Genomic DNA, 20,601 nt, shown 5'->3' with positions numbered 1-20,601 from the left:
CATGTTTTGCATATAAATCAGAGATCCAGATCCCCACTCAATACCATTCATACATATATAAAATGTACTATGGATAAATTGTGGTCCACATCTGTGATGTAGCATTAAACAGTGGATAGAGAAAACAGTTGCGTGAGCAAGACCATTTCAAGTACTTTCTCTGACACAAATTGACTAACCCTGTGTAACTCTCAAGACTGGAAGTTATAGAACCTTTGCTTGAGAGTTACCTTATGTGTAAATGGGGATGATATTAGAGCCTACTTCACATGGTTGTTGTAATATCAAATGAGGTAATATTTGTAAAGTGCTTATCGTAGTTCTTGACACATAGCAAGCACTCAAAAACTTTTTTTCCTTCCATCATCAATAGTCACAGGTAATAGCTAGCATTTATAGAGTGCTTTGCAAAGTTTGCAAAGCACTCTATGACGAGGATCTTATTTATATAACCCTGGAAGGTAGGTGCTATTAATATCCTCATTTTATGGGTAAAGAAATTGGTTAAGTGACTTACCATGAATTACCCAGCTAGTAAGTATTTGGTCCTGGATTTGAACTTAGTTCTCCCCTGTTTAGAACACCAATCATTGTTCTACCTCTTAAAAGACAAAAATCTCCTGCCCTCAAGGAACTTAGCTTCCAATGGAATATAGTCATTCAGGCAGGTAGCATTTATTAATCACCTGCTGTGATAGACACTTTACCAAGCACTGGGGTTACAAAGAAAGGCAAAAAACAACCTTTATTCCCAAGGAGCTCACTAATGGGGTGGGGGTGAGGGATGTTACATTAAAAAAACAATGTATGGGATGTATGTAGCAATGTAAAGGATGAGCTAGATGACTCAGTGGTTGGAGAGCCAGGCCAGAAGTTGGGAGGACCTGGGTTCAAAAATGGCCTCAGACACTTCCTAACTGTGTGACTCTGGGCAAGTCACTTAATCCCCATGGCCTAGCCCTTGCCCTTCTGTCTTGGAGTTGTTATTAACACAGAAAGTGGGTGGGGTTTTTTTTAACTATGTACAGCAAGATTTATATATATATATAGATATATAGCACAAATTAGAGGTAGTTTCAGAGAGAAGACCTCCTAAAATGAGAACCAAAAACAGCTTCTTATAGGAGGAGGGACTTTCAATGAGACTTAAAAGAAGCCAAAAGGCAGATATGAGTCATAAATATTTTCCATGGATGTTTCTAGAAGAAGAAATTAATATAATAGAACAAAGAATTCAAATGGGATCTACTTTTTTCTTCGCTGGAGAAAAAACTACAAACTAATAAGACTAAGGTAAAGACTAATAACTATTCTTTTTTATTAGTGGTATAGGTTTTTTTTTTTAAATCATTGCACTTTCAGCCATTATAGAGAAAACATGTGATTTTGATGGTTGGCACTTATTATTCTTCACTTGTTTTTTTAACCCTTACTTTCTATCTTGGTAACAACTCTAAGACAGAAAGGCATGGGCTAGGCAAACAGAGTAAAGTGACTTGCTCAGAGTCACACAGACAGGAAGTATCTAAAGCCTGATTTGAACCCAGGTCCTGCCAACTGTAGGCCTGACTCTATCACTTTACTACCTAGCTGCCCCAGATTCTTAGCATTCATAGCTGAAACTCTTCGTCTTAAAAGAGGATGGCGTGAACTTAATAAGGCATTTGAATTTACAAATCCCATGAAGTAGATACCATAAGGAGTATAATCTCAATTTAATCCAATCAGCCTTTATTAAATAGGAGCAACTTGGTATAATGGATAAAGCTTTGGACACTAGAACCTTTCTGGGACCCTAGGCAAATCACTTAACTTCTCTTAGTCCCATTTTCTTCATCTTTAAAGGGGGGTGTGAGCTCAGTAGTTTGTGAAGTCTTTCCCAATTCTGAATCTGTAATTCTGTGTACTGTGTATGCTATTTACTAGGTACTAGGATCTCTACACTTAAGGAAGGCTATATTTTACTGGGGAAACAACACATAGACAGTCCAAATCAATATGATATAGAATATATACAGAGGAAATATGGGGAATACAATGATTACTGGAAGAATCAACTATATATCCCACTTTACATTATTTTAAATATATAACTCACTCTCTTTGAAAAGAGTTCCATTAACCAAATTGGAAAGTCTTTTTTACTAGGCAACTTTTTCTTGGTATCTTTACAAGAAAATAAGTTCCAGAACCCACCCTTCCCAAGGTTGCTACTCCAAGAAAATCCTTAGGTATGACTGCCTTTCACACCAGAAAATCTGGGTTATATTTTGTTTTATTTTACCATCAGGCATGAGAACTTGGTAATTTATTTTTCTCATCTCTCCTAGTATTCCACTTCTTTTCATCCCTACTTAGCCTTATTCCCACCCATGTTTGAGAGGTTGTGTGAACTTTTTTCTTGAATAAAAATAAAGGTGTGTGTTGTGACAAGGAGATGAGGTAGGGGTAGCTTATAGAATCCAGAGCTAAAAGGAACTTTAGAGATTATTTAGTGCAATCCTCTACATTTTAAAATTAGGAAATTTAAACCCGAGAGAAGTTTAAGGTAGAAAACCAATAAATGTTGGAAATTAGATTTCAACCTGGAACTCACAAACTGATACAATAATAAAGGAAATATAGACGAAAATCTACCCAGGCAATACCAGACTCTCATTCTCAAGGATACCTCTAAGGAAGTGAATTAATCTGGGTGTAGAGGACCATTTGTAGACTTCCAGTATAGAATAAACTTCTTGAGGATCAGGATGGTGGTCTTCATATACCTAGCATGTAGATCAAATTGCCTCGCACACAGGAGGCATTTAATAAATTTTGTTGATCGATATACTTATTTTCTTAATGATTTTCCAGGTATATTTTAATCTGGTTCTGTCTGTACTCAGGAGTGTAGGTCTATGGACCATGCATTTTGTCACCTATATAAGGAACTCGCTAAGAGCAAATTCCCTATAGCAATAATCTTTATGAGATCACATAGCCAATATTTTTTAGACTTGAATCTAAGCAAACTCTTGATTCATTGGTCAGCTATCTTCCCACTAAAGTAGAGATTTTCCTGGTCCCTTCACCTGGATATATCTTGTAGAAATAATTTTACCATACCTTTCATATACACAACAACTTGGGGGTACTTGGATTGTTCTTGGCTTCTGCCTGTTCCAAAGGAATCTTGCTCTAAGCATTATGTGTTTTATAAATATCATTTCTATCTTCTGGTTAACCTTGGGATTAAGCCATTGGTAGTGGGGAGTTATAAATATGGTTAATTTTTGAGTAGGAGCTATGACATTAATAATCCAAAAATAGCTTATATTTGGTTTTAGAATTCATTCCCCACACATACACCTCTCCTTCCCACTTACAAAAATTAACTTATGCTTCATTTAAGTTCATATTAATTTATATATTTATTCCTTGAATGCTTTTGATAGTCCAGAAATGGCAAAGTGTAGGAGATACAGCGGCACTGTATTTAGAATTAGAGAGATACTGGCTCATAGCTCAGCTTTGTAACTTCTAAGAGTACAAAGAACATTTAGATTTGGAGACAAGGAGGCAGAAGACCTCAGTTCAAATTCTAGCACTTCTCTTTGACCTTTCTCCACATGATAGTGCACATTAAAGGACAAAAGTTAAGGAGCAAAAATGTTGAAAGCTCAATGTTTTACATTTTTTCAAGAGCCTGTATGTCTCTCTTAACAGTGATTTTAAAAGAACTGTGGAAGAACTTGGTTTGACCTTAAAACTTCATATTGGATTTTTTCTTTGTTAGGTAACATTATTTCAAGTCTAAGTTGACATTTCTAATTCTCCCATTCATATAGAGCCAGATTTTCTTTTTTGTAGGATATAGGCAGTATGGTATTGGGGTGATTATGTGACCCAGTTTGTGCCAACTTTCTCCTTGTATCATAGATGCCTTTTCCTTTTATCTTTTATCTTTTACAAACAAAGGCAAGTAATTTGACATCTCTGAGCCTTGATTTCTTGCCTGTAAATGTAGGGATTTAAGCTTATCAGCTTAATCATGGGATCTAAAATCTCATTAACCTTGGGTAAATTACTTAATTGTCCTGGTTTTTGTCATCTCTTAATTTAGGGGGTTGAACAAGATGATCTTTAAGGTATCTTTTAGAATTATGATCTTGTTTATTGCAGGGAAGGAGGGAGGAAATGATGTTTACAGCTTTATTTCTTATTGTTTTATGAACTCTGGAGGCTAGTCAAGTCAGTCTACTGACTCTTTTAAACCCTTACCTTCTGTCTTAGTATCAACTCTTCAGTCAGAAGAGTGGCAAAGGCTAGATAGTTGGGGTTAAGTGACTTGCCCAGAGTCATACAGTTAGGAAGTTGTCTGAGGACAGATTTGAACCCAGATCCTCCCAACTCCAGACTTGCCTCTCTATCTCCTGAGCTCCACGCCTTCTAATTCTTAATATGAACTCTATATTCTGTCTCATATTTAAACACATTATTTTCCTTTTCTTGTAATGAATGTACTCTGTCCTATCTCTCAGAATCTTTTTCTTCCTTCAAGCTCAGATCAGGTGACTGATACCTTCTTCCGTGGCCAGTCAGCAGGTCTAAATACTGAAGCAAAAATGAAACAGCTCTTCTCCTCAAGGAGCTTATGACCTAGGCAGGGGAGACAATATATGCTTATTTATATAGGCATGGACTAAAGTGACACAAGACAGTACAATGGGCTCAAGAAAGGATTTATGAAGAAGGTGGCATTGAGCTAAGCCTTGAAAGAAATTAAAGATTCTAAGAAGTGGAATGTAGAGGGACCACATTTCAGGCATGGGGGACAGCTAGGGAAAAGATAGAAAATGGCATTGTGTATAAAGAAAAGTAATTTTTCTTACTTAAAAAGAAGAAAAGTAATCAACCAGACCATAGCAAAAAGGTAGATTGAAGCCATGTTGTGAAAAACTTCAAATGCCAAGTAGAAAAAAATAATATTTGATCTATGAAGTAATATAGTGCCATTGCAGCTATGGAGTGACATGATTAGATTTATGCTTTTAGAAAATCTATTTGACCCCTCTGCAGAGGAGGATGAATTTGAGTGAGGAAAGACCTGAGACAGAAGAAATAATTAAGAGATGATGAGGGCCTGAACTAGAGTAGTGACTATATGCTTGCACCAAAGAGGAAAGGAGTCAAAAAATGCAGTAGATGAAGTGACAAGATTTGGCAAAAGTTTAAGGAGCTTATATTCTAATAGGGAAATAAAGAATGCCATAGCTTTCAGGAATGAGAAATAATAATCTTATGTTATTCTGTGCTAGTTAGACCACATCTGGAATATAGCATTCAGTTTAGAGAACCATGCTTTAGGAAGGAAAAAGTCAATCAGTTTCATGAAGAACCATGAATTCATGTCATATGAAGATCAGTTGAAAGAACTGGGAATATTTATCCTGGAAAGAAGAGTTATGGGGGGAAAGAATAAGGAGTGATGGATGGAAGTTACATAGGGACATATTTTAGATTGACTTAAGAAAAAATAATTAGAATTGTCCAAAAGTAGAATAGACTTCATTTGACAGTATTATGGGTTCTCCATTTTTTCAGGTATGGATTGGAACTAGTTGGCTACATATGTTCCTCCCAAATTTGAAATCTAGGATATGGATTGGATAGTTCATTGGATTAATATAATATTCAGAGTCAACATCAACAAAGACATTATTGAGAGCCTACTTACTGTGCCCTTCTACTTTCTATAAGACATAGTCCTTTTTTTAAGGAATCTCATCTAATTAGAAATGAGCAGTTAAAAGTTGTCTAAACTAAGCCTTCTTATAGAAAAGAATAACATTATCAGAGCTTTAATTCTCCCTTTTTATTTTCACTTTCCCCTGGCAAAAGTTCATATAGATTGGTGATGGTGAACCTATGCCATGGGGGCCAAAATGGCATGCAGAGTGCTCTCTATGGGCATGTGGCCACCTCTCTCTGCCCCACCTCCTCCAAGTTCATCACTAGAAAGGCAGAGGGACTCTGATGGAACACCCTTCCCCCTCTCTACACTCTCTGAGGACATTCCTCACTTCACCCACCCCTCTCCTTCCTCTGTGTGGGGTGAGGGGGGAAAGGGGTTACAGGGTACACCCAGCATTTGATGGGAGGGAGGGGCATAGCTTGAAGTCCTGGGGGAGAAGGGACAGGGCCTGGCACTCCAAATCTATTAATACAGGTAATAAAGAAGTTTATCCCTTATCTAGAAAAAAACATAAAGTTGTGATTGAACTATGAATGAATATGGTTTGAAATTTTCCTTAGCCCTCCACATTCTCTCTCCATTTATTTGTTTACAGGTCCCTTCACAGATGTTGTCACCACCAACCTAAAGCTTGGCAACCCTTCTGACCGAAATGTGTGTTTCAAAGTGAAGACTACTGCACCCCGCCGGTACTGTGTAAGACCTAATAGTGGAATTATTGATGCGGGAACATCAATCAATGTGTCTGGTAAGTGTCAAAACCACAGGTGGTTAACTAGGCATTTCAATAATAGCAGTGATAAGACTTAGGATCATAGGTTCAGATTTAAAAGAGACCATAGAGAAAGCATCCTTATTTCAGAGACCCCTTGGTATGTTGGGGGAAAAAACATTCAATTTGGGGTCCAATGACTTGTATTTGTAACCTTGGGCAAATAATTGCTACTTCAAAAAAATGCTTCCAAAACATTGAAGTATTAAGTTAGAGAATTTGTAAAGACTCCATTCTAAATCTAAAATCATGAAAATTTTGGTAGCTCTAGCTTAGCTTTTACATTTTTAAGGCTTTTATATTGTTATAATTTTCATGCCTCAATGGTTATAGCAAACTGAAAATGATAAACAAAGAATTCATTTCAGGATAGGTTCAGTTTTCAGTCCCTCAAAAAGTAACATGCTCTTTGGCAATCATTAAGAACCAAAATAAACTTGATTATTTTGCTTTGTGGTGAAGGCTAAATGAAAATATTTCCTTGTCTAAGTGAAACGATTTCTGAAATTAATTCTTATGTATTTTATAATTGTATTTGCAAGCCAAGGAAGAGGAGGTTGTTGGGAGTTAGACTGTATTCAAGCCTGGTCATTTGGAATGTTTCTGAAGAACTTATTTTCCCTAGCATAAAATGCTAGTCTTTCCTCAAGATATAGATAGCTTGTGACGAACTATGAGTATTATGACCAAATTGTGGGTGATGTTTTAAAAATGTGAAGAACTAGGTGAGTGAATTTTTGACGTATTTCAGCAATGAATAGCTTCAGTTCCTCTTAGGATGATTGCTTCTATAAGCTTTTAAGAGTGATGTAAGATGGTCATTATCAATGTCATTGCTTCTCAAACTAATGTGCTGTAAGAATTGGGAGTGATGGGACATGGTAGGCAGCTAGATCATATAGTAGAATGTTGAACCCATAGTCTGAAAGACCTGAATTCAAATCCTGTGCCAGATACTTATAGCTTTGTGCCCATGGACAAGTTCTATAATTCCTCTTCACTTCAGTATCCTCATTTGTAAAGTGGGAATAATAATAGCACTTACCTCCCAGAGTTGTGGTGGATCATGAAATAACCTATTAAATCAGTTTGCAAACATTAAAGAGCTATATAAATGCTAGATGTTATTATTATGAATATTCTGATGCATGAATTGACAGAACCTATATATCCTGGTTTAAGTGGTCACTGATATTAATCATAAAGCAACACTTCAGTATAACTTTGGAGAATATTAGGGACTTATTTTTTAGTACTAAATATATATATTTTTGATAGAAGCTGAAATAGCATTAGAGTGATTCAGGGAAAGGAGCATAGCCTTCTAGTAACTCAAACTTGTAAGTTATACAAGAACAATTAAACTGAGACTATGCTGAAGAGAAAGGGCTTAATTCTATATGTTCAAGTCTTTCCTATGAATTATCCTATCCTACTTCTATCAGAATCCTCCTAACCCAATCTGTTCAACTCCACCCTTTTTCTCTTATTGCTAATGCCACATTAAGGGAGAGAAAAGGCCATTCATTAGTTGCCTCTTACTTTATTCCCACCCTCACCTTGTGCCTTGCTTTGCCTGACTTCTTCCCTCCATTTGTCTCAGGGAAAGAGAGCTTTTTCATTTCTCCAAATCTTTCCAGACAATTATATCAAAATTTTCTCTTGGAACTCATATCCCCTGATATGTTAAGATTCTGTGTAATATAATTTAGGAAACACAGGGAGAATGTTCTCTATGTGTAGGGAAAAGATTACCAGTTATGGAGTGAGGAAACCTGGCTTCCAATCCCAGCTGTCATTTACTAATTGTATGACTTTGGATAAGTCATTTTATCTCTTTGGGCCTTGGTTTCTTCATTTTTAAAGTGATGGGGTTAAACGATGATTTTTTGTAAGATTTCTTTGAGACAGATAGGTGGCACAGTGGATAGTGCACTGGGCTCCTGGAGTTAGAAAGACCAGAGTTCAGAGTTGACCTCAAATACTTAGTAGCTGTATGACCCAGGGCAAGTCCCTTATTCCCTTCATGTATAAAATTGGAGTAGGAAATAACAAACCAATCTAGCATCTTTACCAAGAAAACCCTACCAACAGTTCATCCACAGGGTCACGGAGTCAGACACAACTGAACAACAAGAAGATTCATTTAGTGCTAACATTCTGTCTTTCTATAAATATTTACTCCCTGAATCCAGTAATATGAGATCAAATGGGCTCCCTACATGGTATTCTTCCTTTTCCTATGTTTCCTATTATCTCTTCTTACTAGGTCTTTCTATCAAGACTTAGGCTTTTAGGTCAAAGTTGAAGAAAAAAAGAGAGAGAGAAGGAAAGAAGGGAGATAAGAATCTGGGGTTTTGGAAAGAATGGAGTTAGGACCTTGGTTTCCTTGCTTCTTCTACGTAATCTTAATAGCCCCTCATAAAACATTCTTGTTGTCCAAATAGAATTTGAGCATAATCAACATCAGCAAATTAGAATTACTGATCTTAATAACAAAGTCCTTTATTTTACTCATAATAAAGCCAAAGGTGAAAGAGAGGCCAGAAACATGGCATTCACTGCTGAATACTATGTTCTTTAAAAGCCTACTTAAATAATGTGCATCTTAATAATTTTGTCACTTTTGAGAAATTTAGGTATGCTGAAAACAAAATTTTTAAGTATCTACTACATTCAAAGCAGTGTGCTTGGTGCTGGCTACAAAAAGAAAACATCATCTGCTCTCAAATTTATACATATGTGGTTAGTACAGAATAATATAAGGAGAGAGCATTAGTTGTTGAGAATCTAAGATATCGATAAGAAGCTAAGGAAGATGAGGATTGAAATAGGAACAAGTGTGTTCTAGACATGAAGAAGATTACATAAATGCAGAGAGATGGACAAGGCACTCCATAATTAAGAGAATGGCTGGTAAATTAAACCAGCTAGAACCAAAGACTACATGACAGGAAGTCATTTAAAAGTAAGGCCAGAAAGATAGGTTAGAGGCAGAGTGGAATAGAATGGAAAAGCATTTGTTATGTATTTACTGTATGCTTAAACACAAACAACAAGAAAATCCCCAAACCAAGATAAGCCAAAATAGGAGTTCACATTTTAATAATAGGAGAAACCACAAATAGGAGGTGCCTGGGACAGGGGAGATAACAATACCCAAGGGTCCTTAGGGTGCAATAGCAGGTCTAATAATAATGACCAGGGATCTAGGATGTCACAGATGTTTATAGAGGTAGACATCAATAAAATATGGCAACTGATTGAAAGTAGATAAGGTGAGAAGAAGAGAAAGTGAGGATATTTTTGAAGATGTGAACCTGGATGACAAGGAGGATGATAGTGCTCTTGACAGAAAAGGAAATTTAGAGAAGCTTTAGGTTTAAAAGAAAAGATTATGAATAAAATGAATAAAATAAAAGATTATGAATACCATTTTGATGAATGAATTTGATGAATCCATTAAATTCTAAGCTTCTTGAGGGTGGGACTATCTTTTGTTTCCCCAGTACTTGCCACAATACATGGCACATTTAAATGCTTAATAAAATGTTTATTGATTGATTTTGGACATCTGATTGTATTCCATAAGTATCACTTCTCTACAAAAGTAGTATGAGATACTTTCTAGGAAATTTGGATGGTCCTCAGTGTAAAAATATCTAAGAGTTGTCAAGGCAGCTGAAGACTGAGTAAAAAATAATTGAATTGAGCAGTGAAGGGGTCATTGATAATCTTAGAGCTGTTTCCGTTGAGAAGCTTGATTATAAGGGAATTATCCTTACCTTAAAAAAGAAAGAAAATCTGGACTTCAAAAAAGTGAGATGGGAGGAAGGATGTTTCACTTCAAATAGTCATTTAAGGAGCTTTTCCTGGTGAATGTTAAGGGAAAATATAACATGTTATATGTTACTTATTGGCTAGGCCTCAGAGAAAAACACTGAAAAATGCTAAATAAAAGGAATGTTAGAGACCATTTAGGCCAGCTGAACTAAGTTTTTTTACAGAAGAAACTGCAGCCCAGAGACAGTGACTTGCATCACACAGGTCTCCTGAACTCCAGTCTAGTATTCTCTCCACTATATCAGCCCGCCTTTCAAGGTTTTATGGAAGGTATTTGCCATTTGAGAAATAAATGAATGAAAGTCAGTGGGACATAGTGAATAGAGAGCCAACCTTGGAATCAGGAAGACCTGGGTTCAAGTATATCCTCTGACACATACTATCTGGTGCCATAGCAACTTCCTAAGACTATTCAGTTGCAGATTCAGATGATCCAGAAGAGGAAACTTCCTTACTGAGTTTCCTCATTGAAATTAATGATTTGCCCCCTATCCCTCCACCAAAGAAGAAATGAACAAAAAGCTGTCTTTCAAAAAAAGTAGATATTTCCTCATTCCAAAAAGGTTACATATAAAATATAGTCTGCAATAATATATATAGTATATGCTAGATACACTATAGAAAATATAATGTAAAATTCTATTTGATATTTCTAGAATTGCCCTGCATACCACAATTTCTCTCATTCATGAAAACCCCAGAGCTAAAGGGAGAGAGAGAAAATCTCATAATTATCTTCTTCCCTAATTCTCCTTCCCTCTCCCAACCCTCCACTGTTCTCAGGAGAATGATGTTGTCTGATTATCCAGCTAGTCAAGGGACCAGGATTGGGTAATTCTATAAATCAGTGATGTGATCTGGGGAGGCCAGGCTTCCTGGCTGTCAGATAGCTACTAGAACCACCATTAAGGACAACTTCTCAGTTTTCAGATTAACCTGATATTCAAGGGAGTTTACATAATGCTTCAAAAATATTCAAGACCCATGATATCATTTTACTTTGAACTCCAGAGTACCTTTCATCGAAGGATTGAAAAGCATCTGTTGGCATGAGGGGGGTCAGTGAGCATTATTTTTTTTAATGATCCACATCACTACATCAAGCAAAATGAATTTTGTTATCCTGTTTTGGTTACCCTGTTAGTGAGCAAGTCTATTAAAATGTGCTCTTAGAGGAAAGGATGATTCCTGATCTTGGTCACTTGTGCACATGAGTGACATTTGTCTAGCTTCTGTAGGGGTGGTGGTATAGGGGTCTGTCTATTCACATTCAATCATACAGTCTTATGAAATTAGAAGGCCTGGGTTAGGAAGTACAACAGATTCGGGGAGCAAAGTTTTCCCTGTAGAAAATTAAGCTGCCCTCCCCTCGCTGGTGTAGGAGCCATGACTGTGGTTGGCTTCTTCATCCTTACCTCAAACATTAGACTTGGATTTGAATCACATCTGGGTATGCATGTTGATGTATATGCACATATACTTTGTAGTTTACAAAGTGCTTTGGCACTTTGTCTCAACTTCAGGAAGGGATTACAGTTCTCTCTGTTTTATTGGTGAAGGATCAGATTTGGAAAGGTTAGGTGATTTGCATGTTGCATCTTAAAACCACCAAGTGGTGGAAACAGCATTCTAGTCCAAGTCTTTTGACTGTGGGTCTACTATTATTCCCACTATTTTATAACAGCATTTATTTTTGTGCCTCAGGGAAATGAACAGTCAAGTGGAAATAATGGAGGGAGAGTTTGAGTTTGTTTGCTTTTTAAGTCCAAAGCAAACAAAACTTGCTATATAACCACTGAATTACTGGACATCTGTTTCTGTTTAGCCCATATTAGCCCTTAAAAAGATAATGCCCAGGGGCAGCTAGGTTGCCCCCCAACCCTCCAAACAATTCTTCAGACTTTAAAGTTCCAGAGATGATGGAGACTGACTTTGGGAAGTGTTCTTCACCTAGGAGTCTCCTGCCTCAGGGAAATCACACATCCTGTCTTTTTTTCTATCTCCTGTTTTGTAAAACATAATATTAGAAAATAATTTTGTAGTGGTTACATTTTTTGAAATTGTGAATAGCTGTTAAATATGTTTATAACACTGCTAGTTAAGTGTAGATTTCCCTCTCATCTTGCATTCATATAAGAAACTATTATCTGCCCACGGATAAAATAGGTGAAGAGGCAAAATTGTAAGCCTATCAGAAATACTTATATTTCTTATAAGACAAGTTTAACATTTTTAGTCACCTTCACTGCTTCACTGAATTCTGATTTCCCTAAAGCAGCCAATGATCTATTATTTTCAATTCAATTTTACATTTTAGTTGTACACGTATTTTCCAAAGGAGGAAATTCAGACTATGAGAGAGGGAGGAAGAGGGAAGGAGAAAGAGAGCAGCTACACTTTATTCCATGATCCCAAGGAGTTAAAAAAAAAATTTAGGTTTTTTTTCTTAAAGCCTGTTGTTGAAAAATGTTTTAAATTTAAATAAAAAAATTGAAGGTGAGCATAGGGCTCTTATTTGGCCTTTTAAAATTACTTAATATAAAGTTCTCCCAGGAATAGCCTAAGGAGAGCAGCAGTTCTTTCTCTCTGAATGATGGCATTGGCCAGTTAGTGTAATCATTAGAATGTTATTTCCAGTTTATAATTCTTCATCTTTGAGATTTTGCTGACTCTGCTTATTAAGGCTGCTTGGTTACTCTGGAGTGACCAACCCTGGACACTAGCTTCTAAATGAGAAGCACCAGGAGTCTATGTGCAAAGCCTTAGACAACCAGGAATGAATTTATCAGAAAAAGACTTATAAGGGGAGCTAGATTTGGAAAGTTTTATCTTTTTCATAGCCACATTCTTTTTCTTTATCTTTCCATAGATAGATGGTTTCCTTTGAAGTGTCTGATAAGAGAGAGTGGGTAATAGAAGGTTTTCATGAACTATTTCGCTGTCAGAGAAGAGTAACTTGTACTGGTGCCTAAAAGGCTTATTTGATATGACTTGAACCAGAAAACTTCAACTAAATTGTACTTTTTTTTTTTAAGTTACAATGCTTGAGAAGTATCAATTCTGTTCTCCAGTAGTGTTTCAAGTCATACAGATTCTCACAGAATCATCATAGATAATATGTATCCAGCATACAAATGTCTCACTGATCTGGAGATCATTTATGTCACAACCTACTCTCTATAATAAATAGCCAAGAATCAAAAAGGTAACCCAAAATTGAAACTGTCAAGTGCATGCCCTTTCCTCATAAAGAATCAGCCCGTCATTCAAAACCTTGTGTATAGTTTGAATAACTATGATTATGTAGTTTACCACCTATTACCAAATTAAAAAATAAAGAAATAGGCATAGAGTGAAAAGTGAAAGTCTGATATTGAAGAAACAGAAAAATAAGTAAATGCAAAAAAAAAGAGGACATAGGATTCAAGAATTGATTACATTTTGGTATTATTGACTTTCTATGCCCAATACCATACTGTTTATACCTCACAGTTTAGTTGAAGAAATAAAGTCTAATTCACATAGAAAAAGAAGTAAGTGCATTTATATAGGGAATGTAAGAACTCTAGCCTCGTTTTCCTTATTTGGAAAACAGAAAGAAAAACAATTTCCCTCACAGGATTGTTATAAGGATGAAATGAGATAGCATATATAGTGCTTTGTAAACCTTAAAGTCCTGTGTAAATTTTGGTAAGTAATTGTTCAGTAAGTATTTATGAAATACCTACTGTGTACCAAGCACTGTAAGGATTTAAAGCAAATATTAAACAGTCTCGGCTTGAGGAGCTTACATTCTCTGGGGAAAAGGAGCACAAGCAACTAGAGGAACTGGGAAAGGCTTCATATAGGTCAAATAGGTGAAAAAGAATTTGTTAAGCGCTTAATAAATAGCACAGCCAAGGACTCTGTGCTAAGTGTTGAGAATACAAGGAAAGGTGACACTTGAGCGGAAATTTGATGTAAATAAAGGCATAGAGATTGAAGATGAAATGAAAATTCTTGGAAGATAGCAGATTTGACTGGACCCTAAAGGCCAGAGAACAATACATAATATCTGTAAAGGGCTAGAAAGGTAGGTTGCAGTCAAGTTGTGAAAGACTTAAGTCAAATGCCAAACAAAGAATTTACATTTGAACCTAGAGACAATAGAGAACCATTACAATTTGAGTAGAAATTTCTGTAATCAGTCCTGCACTTTAGGAAAATCTTTGTGGCCTTAGGAGAAGGATGGATTGAAGTGAGGAGAAATTTGAAACCAATGCAGTAGTCCAAAATATTGATTAGGTGTAATAGTTAAAATTTAGGGGAGACTGAGGCAGGTAGAAATTAGTTTCTCTCTGCAAGGAGTATTATATTTTTTAGAGGTTTGTTAAAGATTAAAGAAAATACAGAATAAGAAAAAACACGTGCCTAGGCCAGATAACCTCACATCACGGAAGAGACGAGTCTGCTCCAAAACGGAAGTCCAAAAGAGAGACCTCAAAAGCCTTTGCAATCAGTTTAAGTACCTTCTCAATCTCGCCCACCTCAGAATTCCATGAGATTACAAAGCATTTTGGGGAAGTGGAGCAAGGACTTGTGGGGACTGAAGTCCAGAGTTCAAATCTCAATTTTACATTCCCCTATTTGATCCTCTGGGAAGAAGTCCTTCCCCAAAGGATCATAAAAACATAATCAATTTAAAGATTACAATAATTTGAGGATAAGGAAAAAAAAACAACCAATAATTGCTGAACGCATTGACAAAAAGCCAGTTAGGGGGCAGTCCCCTTTGGCATGAAAGTATACATACAAATAAATGTTCAATCAACCACACCCAAAGTTCAATTTTGTGCAACTTGTGGTCTGGAGGCTTCTTCATGGTGGCTTCTCCAACAGTTCAGTTCTGGATTCAGAGAGGTAGCATCTTCTTTACCTAAAATTCTTCTCAAAAGGAATTTAAACTTTGCAATTTAAATAATATTTTTTTTTACATTCCCCTTGTTAAGAGGGTGATTGACAAATACAGAATCACTTAAGGATGCATGGCTGAGGTATGAGGTATATGAATCAATTGGCAAGAGATATTAAAAAGACATCAGAAAAATACAAATTAAAAAAAGAAAAAACTCTGGATGAAAATATAGACTATAAAGTCTTATGTATAAAAATTCCAAGTAAAAAGAAAAATAAATCTATAACAGGTCCTTCTATCAGGGCCCAATCAAAATGATCTAGCAATGATGCATTTACCCAGTCAGTAGCCAGGACTACAGACTACAGTACCACATTATGGAAGGCAGAAAAGGGACCAGATTATGAGCCAAGGTTTCCGGGATACTCGTCTGTGAGTATTTTCAGAGTGAGTGTGGACACAAGGAAAGCCTATGTCTAACAATGTTAAACACAGTAACCCCAAGTCTCACACTAGGTTCAAAACCTTTGTATTGGCCTAGAAGTGCATCAATCCATCCTGGATTGGCTTTTCTTTGGCTCTGTGAAATGGCTCTTGTGTGTATATCTTGTCCTGGAATCAGACAGAATCATTAAGCAAAGTCCCATAATTTATTAAATAATTAGTGGCATCATTTTTATAGTCATAAGCCTTTTTGGGCATTCTCTGACAAATGTATTTCAAACTTATAGTACTAAAAAATCAAAAGGTTAAATAAAATCTTAATACTGGTGACATGTGCTTCAAATATAAAAAGGAGAGAAAAAATTAAATATAAAACAAATAGTATATTGCACATGCAAGGAAAATATAAAAAAAAGAGCTTTAAAAAATTCAAAAATATAGCTTATAATCATTGACACTCTGTGTCAGCTAAGAAAATAAAGATTACAAGGCTTTCTCACCAAAAATGAGATCCATTTCCTTTTAATGTCTGGCCATGATCTACTGTGAGTATGACAAATGAATTGAACAGTAGTACAACTATGTAGATATCAATATCCCCAAAATTCTCAGTAGCCCAATTAATTACAATAGCAAACAAACACGCTTTCATTTTTACAGGAGTTGCTGTATGGCATTTAAAAACCTATGAATTGATGGATATTTGTCACAAGTTTTTACAATCATAGCAATATTTCAACCTTGGTAATAAACATATTTTTAAACAAAGTAAAACTCATCTTGGGTTTAGAACATAATCAAGAAATCTATATATCATTCTGGCGGAAGTAAAATAGTGAGCTGAAGAGTATAAATAAAGGGATGCTCCTTTTTTGGTGGCTTTTTAGGGGTACAAATGCCCTGAGATTAACTGCCCCAACTTCCATTCACATATTTAGAAATGTGGGAAGGTTGGGGGTTATAAAATGTATTTCACTTTCACTTCAGCTACTATTAGCCTTACCTCGTGGTAGGGGCAGGCAAAATAACCAGAGATTGTTAAAAAAAAATTACAAAAATCATATTAAAAAAACTCTTAAAATCATTTGAGGTATTTAGCACATTAAATTTTTCCAAGGTTGTTAATACAATTATAACCAGTTCTGAAGTCCATCTATCCTCTATGTCAATTTACAAAGGCAAAAATAGAAAGGCTGTTTTTTCATATATGGGCTTAATCACTAATATTTTTTCAGCACAGTTATAGGGGAAAAACAACAGAATTTTAAAACTCAGTACATTAAAAATAAATTAAATCAACCTTCAGTGTAACATAATATTGAATCCAGTAACATATGAACTTAAAATCACAAAGTTATATCTTAAACAGAACAATCAGGAAATGCAATAGAAATACAGAGATTTTTATAAACCATTGGAGTCTGAAATGCCTTAGAATATAGCCTTTAGTCTCTTCAAAGTTCCTTGGGGGTTTATCCATTTAAATGTCTATTGTCAGAAGGCAGAGTGGTAAGGGCTAGGCAATGGGGTTTAAGGGATCAGGGCCTCACAGCTGGGAAGTATCTGAGGCCAGATTTTAACCCAGGACCGCATGTCCTCAGGTCTGACTCCCAGTTGGTTGAGCCGCCCATTTGCCCCTTCAAAGTTAAAGTTGAATCTTTGGGCTGAATCTTTCTTCTGGCACGCAGGTGAAATCAATGAAATTACCAGAACAGTCAAAAGGTATTCTTTTAAACAGCCCATTGCTTAAAAGTCTGTTTGAAAAGTCTATTTCTTCTCTCTCTCCTATGAACCCCTTGTGGTCAATACCACCATCCACATGGAGGCTTAGCCTAAGGGAAAATTACCCGTTCTCCTTTCCCTCTCATCTCTCCCCTCTGCCCAGGTGGCCAATACTGTTACCAGCTGGTCGCAATGAGTCCTCAGCAATCTGCTCCAAGGATCTGGGTGATGAGCTGGCTGGGGTCACGCTCCTGGGTCTGGGGCTGGGGTGATGAGCTGTCTGGGTTGGAGGCCAGATGGGTGAGAGACAGACCACCGGGGTGGGTAGGGCCGGGAGCTCAGGCACCAGGTGAGAGGCCAGGAGCAGAAGCAGGAGCCGGAGAGGGCCGCGCAGGAGCTGATCAAGATGGTTTTCTAAAGAGCATCTTGGAGAAATGTGGCTTTAAAAAAATCATTATCTAGGCTAAAAAATTTGAGAAGTTCTCATCCAATCTAGTGGTCGCCATCCTTAACAGTTAAAATTTAGGGAGACTGAGGCAGGTAGAAATTAGTTTCTCTCTGCAAGGAGTATTATATTTTTTAGAGGTTTATTAAAGGTTAAAGATTAAAGAAAATACAGAATAAGAAAAAACACGTGCCTAGGCCAGATAACCTCACATCACGGAAGAGACGAGTCTGCTCCAAAACGGAAGTCCAAAAGAAAGACCTCAAAAGCCTTTGCAATCAGTTTAAGTACCTTCTTGATCTCGCCCACCTCAGAATTCCGTGAGATTACAAAGCATTTTGGGGAAGTGGAGCAAGGACTTGTGGGGATTGAAGTCCAGAGTTCAAATCTCAATTTTACATAGGGTCATAACTAGGTGGATGTGATATGAAGAGAGCAGAGAGGACAGTTATATGAAGCAAAGTACAATTTGGAAATAACATACTAAATGTGTGTGTGGTGGGAGTGATAGATAGCTCAGAGGTAGGAATTACCACAGTATGAGTGAGGGAAAGGAAAGGAGACTCATCAGAAAAGAATAGAAAAGTACTAAAAAAATTATAGAAATAAAAAATAAAATTGGATAAAGAGAGTGGTTCCAAATTTTTGAAAACCTTTTAAAACCCAGACATAGTTTAGATTTAGTGTAGCAGAGAATCATTGTAGGTTCTTGAACCCATGAGGAAGTGGTGTTTTAGAAGATTAGTCTTTCAGCAGTTTGGCAGATGGATGGGAGGAATCAGTGAAAAGCAAATTTAGAGGACCAGTTAGGTGGCATAATTAATAGAGCACCAGACTGGAGAGTGGGGAGGACCTGGGTTCAAATGTGGATTCAGATACTTCCTAGCTGTGTGACCCTGACTCTGTTTGGCTAGGCCTTCCTTGTCTTTCTACCTTAGAGTTGTTATGAAGGCAGAAAGGAAGAGTTGGGGGAAAGGGTAAGTAGCAATCCAGCTAGAAAGTGAGGACCTGAACTAAGATTGGTAGTTATAAGAATGGAAAAGAAAATAAGAATGTGATGTTTTTGAAGTGTGCTATATCAGGGACTACTAGGTGATTCAGTAGATTGAGAGCCATGGTTCTTCTGCCTTGGAAGCAATATATGGTATTGGTTCTAAGACAGACAGTATGGGTTTTTAAAAATGTACTGTATATACAGTTTATACTTTTGGTTGTTAACCAAGTTATCATTGTGACTTGCTTAGGTTCCTTTGGGAATTTCATTTGATTAAATCATAATTTCAGCTAGGCTAGTTTTTTAGAAATAGTATATATTTTGAATTCTTTTTCTTCCTTTGAAGAAAGTCTAGAACTTCTGATCCTAAAGGCACTCTTACAAAATCTTACTCAGTAATTTTTATTTAACAAAAAACTATACAGCAAAGGCATTCAGCTGAATAACAAGTGTCCCAGACTTACCATGCTACTGAAATTAATAGTAACTGATATTCATGAAAAATTTACAAAGTGCTTTGTACATATTCTCATTTGATTCTCATAACAAACCTGTAAGTATTTAACAAGTATTTATAGGTGAAGAAACTGAAGCTCATAAAAATTATGCTTTGCTTCTTGGCCACATAGCTAGTGTAACAAAATTGAGATTTAAACCTGTGCCTCTCCTTACCCTACATACAGCTCTTTTTTTTTTTCCTATAGGTTGCTGTCAGAAAACATTTCTTAGTTAATACTGAATAAATATCTTTTGATCAGTTATTATAGGTTTCAACTCTTTAGAATTCAAGTCAAATAAATTGCCTTTTTATAGCCTGTAATGTAAGAATCATATTTAATTTGTCATAATTTACTTGTATGCATCTGAGAAAACAAAAGATTATGCCATTTAAGCTTTAATGTTCTTTCTTACACAGTTCTTGCTGGTAGGTTGTAAGCAGGTTGATTTTGATGTAAAGCAAACTGAACCCCTCCAAAATGTAAACTTGAACTTGTTAGTTCCATTGCTAAATAAAAGGCAATATTAAAGGTACATTGAAAGGTCCTGAAGTTTCTGTCAATTTGTGTGGCTATTTGACCTCTTAAACTAGCTATCCCTCTTTCAATTAAGAGTCCCAAGAAGGAATCATTAATGTTTCTGAATTAATCTTAAACATCTTTTTTTTTCTTTAGTAACCACTTAAATCTATAGTGGGAGAAAAAAAAATCCTAGAAGTTCACAGGCTTGCCACAATTTTCATTCATACTTTAAAAGTTTTTACAGTGATATCCTTGTAATTATATTATATGACGTCTACATTTATATTTCATAAGTATTCTAATTCTGGGAGGGAAATCTGATATCTTCCTGCTGAGCCACTTGATAAGGTAATCTGTTACCCCCAGCAACTATTCACTTATCAGGGTGTAGTTTTCACATTCCTCCTCACTTGGAATCCCTGGTCTATAGAAAGGTTTCCCCCTTAAATTGCTAACTCCAGCTGTGTAGATTATAATATTTGATCATAGAGGATTTAAGTGGAACCTTGGAGACCATCTAATCTAGTGATGTTCTTCATTTTTTTTGGACCAGTCCACAAAATTTTTAGTACTAAAGTTGTAAAGTCTGAAAACTTTAAAAACAGATTTGTATTCCTTGCCACTTTTTCTTCCCAACTTTTCCCAATTCCCCTGCCCCCAAGCCTGGAACTATAGCACCTGAGACAACTGCCATGGAAAATTCAGGGATTTTTTTCAATCAGAAACATAAC

The 20,601-nt window shown here is 36.2% G+C and overlaps 1 protein-coding gene across 3 annotated transcripts in view; it reads left to right on the top strand.

Annotated features, from left to right (window-relative positions):
* Positions 1 to 20,601, top strand: part of VAPB (VAMP associated protein B and C) — a 70,952-nt gene that overhangs the window by 25,225 nt on the left and 25,126 nt on the right. For all 3 annotated transcript variants that reach the window (XM_016423270.2, XM_007475672.3, XM_056812924.1), the window contains exon 2: positions 6,333 to 6,485. In XM_016423270.2, the coding sequence (XP_016278756.1) occupies positions 6,333 to 6,485 (153 nt within the window). The remainder of the gene's footprint in view (positions 1 to 6,332; positions 6,486 to 20,601) is intronic.

Source organism: Monodelphis domestica, chromosome 1 (genome assembly GCF_027887165.1).
Source record: "Monodelphis domestica isolate mMonDom1 chromosome 1, mMonDom1.pri, whole genome shotgun sequence".
Lineage (NCBI taxonomy): Eukaryota > Metazoa > Chordata > Mammalia > Didelphimorphia > Didelphidae > Monodelphis > Monodelphis domestica.
Note: the sequence above shows the minus strand (reverse complement) of the source record. Positions and strands in the feature narration are given on the sequence as shown.